Source organism: Condylura cristata, unplaced genomic scaffold (genome assembly GCF_000260355.1).
Source record: "Condylura cristata isolate star-nosed mole 26May11 unplaced genomic scaffold, ConCri1.0 scaffold00067, whole genome shotgun sequence".
NCBI lineage: Eukaryota > Metazoa > Chordata > Mammalia > Eulipotyphla > Talpidae > Condylura > Condylura cristata.
Genome location: NW_004567168.1, coordinates 27,084 through 32,522, shown reverse-complemented (window position 1 = coordinate 32,522; position 5,439 = coordinate 27,084). Strand labels below are relative to the sequence as shown.

General features: G+C 56.4%; 1 protein-coding gene across 1 annotated transcript; it reads right to left on the bottom strand.

The window, feature by feature from the left end:
- Positions 1-382: 382 nt before the first annotated feature.
- Positions 383-3,036, bottom strand: LOC101625981 (class I histocompatibility antigen, Gogo-OKO alpha chain-like). The gene is given in 7 exon segments (XM_012734727.1): positions 383-449; positions 586-618; positions 823-942; positions 1,062-1,337; positions 1,898-2,173; positions 2,408-2,677; positions 2,976-3,036. Coding segments are annotated over 7 exon segments (1,080 nt in total). The 3' UTR covers positions 383-405.
- Between the last annotated feature and the right edge of the window lie 2,403 nt (positions 3,037-5,439).

Below are 5,439 nucleotides of genomic sequence, written 5' to 3'. Positions count from 1 at the left end.
TCACCTGGTGGATGCAGGAAACTGTCCATTTAGGCCCTTCCTGTCCTGGCAAGGCTGCTGTAACTCACAGGGCACTCACAGGTTGGGGGAAAATGGGTCGGAAGGAGGGTTTGTTAGGGGAGACCCCAATTCCTGACCAGAACATTCCCAGTTCCCCAGGACTGGGACACGGACGTTCAGGGAGCCAAGAGGAGGCAGAGCAAGGCCTGTGCTGCCTGGGGGACCAGCCTGGGCTGATTCTGGGCCTCAGCCCTGCTCACAGATCAGGCTGCCGGACAGACTCTGTGCCTGACCCCGCGGACACCACTCTGGGGAGTGTCAAACACAAAAGCAGCAGCAACATTAAATGGAATCTAAAAACAATAGGAATAATTTTATTAAATCTGCTTTATTTTGAAAGACACTTCAGGGGTTGAGAGACTCATCAGAGCCCTGGACACTGTTGCTACCTGGGGGAGAAAAACACAGACCTGGTCAGAGCTACGAGAGAGGAGACCACAGGAGGGGCTGATGGGGTGACTCCCCCAGGGGCTCCATCTATACTGTCCCAGGGGCTCAGGGACCAAACCCCTGACCCACACTCACCTGCAGCCTTAGTATAGTTTCCTCCTTTCCCACCTGTGGGAAGAGATGTCACATGAGACCAAGTTAGAAGGAATCTTTCCAGAACTGTGATCCAAGTCAGGACTGGAAAAATGAAGAAAGGAGATGAAAGGGACTAGACCAAATTCCCTCTGGATGCCACACATGTGTGGTTAGTACTGCTCATCAACCTGAGACATGAAAGCCCCCAGTGGACAGGATCCCCCACTCCCTCCCTACCTGAGCGCTTCTTCCTCCACATCCCAGCTGCAGCCACCATAGCCCCAGTGAGCCCAGCTCCAAGGAGAACCAGGCCAGCAATGAGGCCCCCGGTGGGGGTGGATTGCTGAGGAGGGGGCTCTGGAAGGGGAGAGGAGGGGAGACCCTGAGCCCCAGGCCTCTTCCTGACCTGCTGAAGGTCTTCAGAAGGGCCCTGATCCTCCTGAGAAAATCTTCTGTGCCCATGTCCCCATGCTCACCCCACCTCAGGACTCGGGGCTCTGGCAGCCCCTCATGATGCACATGGCACGTGTAACTCTGCTCCTCTCCAGAAGGCACCACCATAGCCACCCATTTCTGGAAGGTTCCATCTCCCCCAGGCCTGGTGTCCGCCAGCTCCATGTCCTGGGTCAGGTTCTCCCCATCTCGCTGCCAGGTCAGGGTGATCTCCGCAGGGTAGAAGCCCAAGGCCCAGCATTTCAGGGTGATGTTCTGGTCAGAGGCAGGGTGGTGGGTCATGTGTGTGTTTGGGGGATCTGAAGGGGAACAAACCAGAAATATCACATTTTGGTTTATTCAGTGTCTTTCACAGACACTGAAGCAGCCTCACGTGACCATCCTCAGAATGGAGAGGACATTGGTGTGGAGGAGGAAGCACAAAACCCAGAGCCCAGCCCTGCCTGGGGAATCTGGGATCATGGGGTGAGAGCCCAGGGTGGGAGGGTGCAGGTCTCTAAGGAGGACACAGACTCTGCTCCTGACCTGGGCGGGGCTGAGTGACACAGAAAGCAGAGTCAGGTACAAAACTGTTCTAGACCAAAAACAAGACCTGAAAGAAAAATTGATGATTTTCTTTCTCTCTTTAAGATGGTGGCTAGGTCAAAAAGGAGCCAGTGAGACAATCTCCCCCAATCAGGAGAGACCAGATTCCTTAAATGTCCAGGAAAGCAGCATCTTCTGGGCCAGTCTCTTTAGTACAGAATATGACGCCCAGGGGCTCCTCCCCTCTGACCAGAAAGCAGGCGCTGTTCTGCCCATTATCTCATTTCCCTGGGGGCCCAGGATGAGATGAGTCTGAAGCCTTGAGCCCCCTTACCTGTGCGCTGCAGCACCTCCTTCCCCAGCTCCAGGAGTCTGCGGAGCCACCTCAGGCACCTGCCCTGCAGAATGTCCCTGACTCGCTCCGCCCTCCCCGACGCCTCCCACTGGCGCTGGGTGATCTGGGCCACCGGGTCCGCGGGGGTCCAGGAGCGCAGGTCCGGGGTCAGGGCGATGTAATCGGCGCCATCGTAGGCGAACTGCTCGTACCCGCGGAGGAGGCGCCCGTCTGGCCCCACCTCGCAGCCACACAGTCTCTGGAGGGTGTGAGACCCTGAACCCCCCGTGTCAGCCCAACGGTCACTCAGGGTCACGTGCCCTCTCCCCCTGAATCAACCTGAACTGAACATGAAACTGCAGGCGGGAGGATCTCGGGGTCTTCCCGGGGGGAGGGGCCGGGCAGGTCCACCAGCCTCTAGGGGTCAATGGGACCCTCAGTCTCAGGACGCCCCCCCTAATTTATGGTGGGAATGGGGGTGGTCGCCCTGCCCCGGCCCACAGCGCTCACCATCCCGGCTCTGGTTGTAGCGGCCGCGCAGGTCCTACAGCAGCGCTCTGAGCGTCTGCGCCGTGCGCCTCTGGCTCTGCGTCTCCTGGTCCAGATCCTCCCGCCGCACCTGCTGGGCCCAGAGCGCCCGTGGCTCCGCGCTCTGACCCGGAGCGTCGCTGTCGAAACACCCGAACTGCGTGTCGTCTACGTAGCCCACGGAGGTGACGCGGGGCTCCCCGGGGTGGGACCGAGACATCGCGGTGTAGAAAATCCTCAGGGAGTGTGAGCCTGGGGGCCGGCAGGGGTAGACCCGGGCTGACCCTCCTCTCAGAGGGGCCCAGATCCCAGAGACATTGGTCTGGAGGGGGCTGGTAAGTTTGGGCCAGAAGAGCCCAGCCTCAGGGCGACCAGAGCACTCAGGGGAAACAGGGAGAGACAGAAGGGCGAGCCAGGGAGAACCCATGACCTGAGGTGGGTACAAGAGCCTGGGAAGGAGATGAGTCTTTCCCTGGGGCCCTGCACCAGCATTAGGGTCCTTGCTCCTCCCCCTGGAGCGACAATTTCCAGTTTGACCCCACACACTCACCGGCCCAGGTCTCCATCACAGCCAGGGACCCCCAGAGCAGCAGCAGGAGGGTGGGGGGCATCACACCCCGACCTGGGGTCTGAGGAGAATGAGTCCAGGACAGTCATTGCAAACTTTGTCATGTAGCAGTGATGACGCTGAAATTTCCATGCAACCTTCAGGATGGGGGTGGATGGGGGGTGGATAGGAGGTAGACGGTATGTGCAAAGTTGTGTGTGTATGAGAGAATGTGGGTGAGTGTGGGGTTATCCAGGCTCCACCCCCCACAGAGACTGAGAGGAGACATGATGCTATAACAGTGACCCCCACAGAAAGGGGGATCCACATTCCCTCCATGCTAAGGAGGAGTGGATTTGGGCTGGGGAGAAATAGCCTGGAGGAATGAAGGAAGTAGCAGTGTTTTCAGACAGGAAAAAAAAAAGAGAAACGTAAACAAATTCTCCACGTGTACACTGAGTGGGGGAGGGAGCTCCCACGTCATTTCCTATTTCCTCTGTGGTCTGCTGTGGTCTTACTCAGCTCCTACCAAAAATAGTGAGTTTACTTTGTCTTCAGATTCTTTTATCAGATTTGAGGAGATGCTGCTCTGCTTTCCTGAGCCTACAGGATCCCACGGCTCTTTACACTGGACAGGGGGGTCTCTGTCCACATCCCTGAGTCATGGTCATGGTTTTGCTACAGTAATCCGTGACTCTTAAATCTGTCCCAAGTCCTGACTCCATCCACCTTTCCCCACACCCCACTTCATCCTCTCCCTGGGGAAGAGCCAGTGAGTCAGACACGCTCACAAGGGGCCGTCTCCCCTCTGTGTATCAGAGACTCTGCGGAAAATGGAAAACCTGCGCAGCCACCTCCTACACACCAACTATGTCTACTCCTCCCACAGACAAAGTAAACCATGCCTGAGTCTCTCGCATCACAGAACCCCATGACGCTGGCATCTCCCCACGCAGCTCAGGACCACAGAGGAGGCGCATGAGGGTCAGTGCGGGAGCCCCTATGCTCAGCTCCATGTGGGCTGAGGCAGTTTCCTGCCTCACAAGCCTTTGATGTGGACAGACATGATCCAACCTGTAAACTCATTTTTAAATATGTTTCTAAAGCAACTTTACTGAGATAGAACTTGTGGTCATGAGTCGCTTTTTGAATGTGCATACTCGTGTCCTTTGGGTAAGTACAGAGCAGGGCGAACATCCCATAATCTAACCTGACAACAGCTCCGTCAGCACAGCAACGCTGTTTCCTTGGGCCTGGGCCCATGGGCGCCACCTCACCTTCCCCTCTGGCCTGGGGAGCCGGGAGCCCACTTTCTGCCACAGGGGACAGGCCTGAGAGCTTCTTTCTAGCACAGCCCAGGTCACTCTGAGGGCCCCGTCCTACAGTTGGGCATTTGGGGCCCACTAGCCCAACACATGTTTGTAAGAGTCAGGCCCCAGCCTAACCTCCCGCCTCCCCTTGGCAGGCCCTGCCCACCCCCCTATTTTGTTCTCCTTTGTATAAATACCCCTGCTTCTGCCACAGAGCAGGACAGGGTCTTCCAGACATGAGTGTGCTGCTCTCCTCAGTGTGTAGACAGGTCAAACTAATTTTCTTCTCTTTTTGTTGGCTGAGGTGAATGGAGGCCAGTTTTCATTATCAAAGTGTCCAGTAATCATAACATGCTTCCTTTGGCACTTCAAGTAGTGACTCATTCTGTAGATTTCTAATCTCCATAAAACTTGAATTTTCTCCCTTAAATTTTCTTTTATTGGTTCTCCTAGTTTGACCTTGATCTTGCTGATTGTACTTATACATGGCCTCGACCTGTTTTCCCAAGTATTTCCTCCTCCTTTCGCCGGAGGGAGTTCCAGTCTAGGCTGTGACAGGGGCCGCAGCGGCACTGACACCGGCCAGGCACAGCCCAGTAGCTGAGCGGCCGCCGCCTCTGTTCCTCACCCACACGCATGGCTGCAGGCTGCCCGGGCTCAGAAACAACAGCTACGGGGCTTATTTAGCCAAGCAGGGCAAGCAACGAGTTACTGAGGCCCAAAACGGCTCTTTCCTCACCCAATGCCGCGCCCAGTGTTTCCCCGTCCTAAACAGGTAAAATGGGTCTTCCCGCCCTGAGACACAGCGCTCCTCTCCCAGACCACAGCCCACGTGTCCAAGATGGTGCCCTGTTGCCCCTGCAGACACGCAGCGGCCAGACTACAGGCCAGGCCGACTCACGAAGACAACAGGACGCGATGTTGTTTTTAGAGTTAGTGCGGGGTCCTCGGGTTCACTCTGGAAAGGTTTCCCCAGAGCTCCCCTTTCATTGGCCCATGGCCAGTTCCCAGGCGAGTTTCTCCATGAGACAGAGACTCGGTTATATTTAAAGAGTGGGTTTATCAGGGAAAAGGACAGAGGAGATGGGACACTTGCGTAGGCACAAGTGGGCAGGAAGGGCTGCCCCAAAGGGACAGGCTTGCTGAGAGAGGCCTGC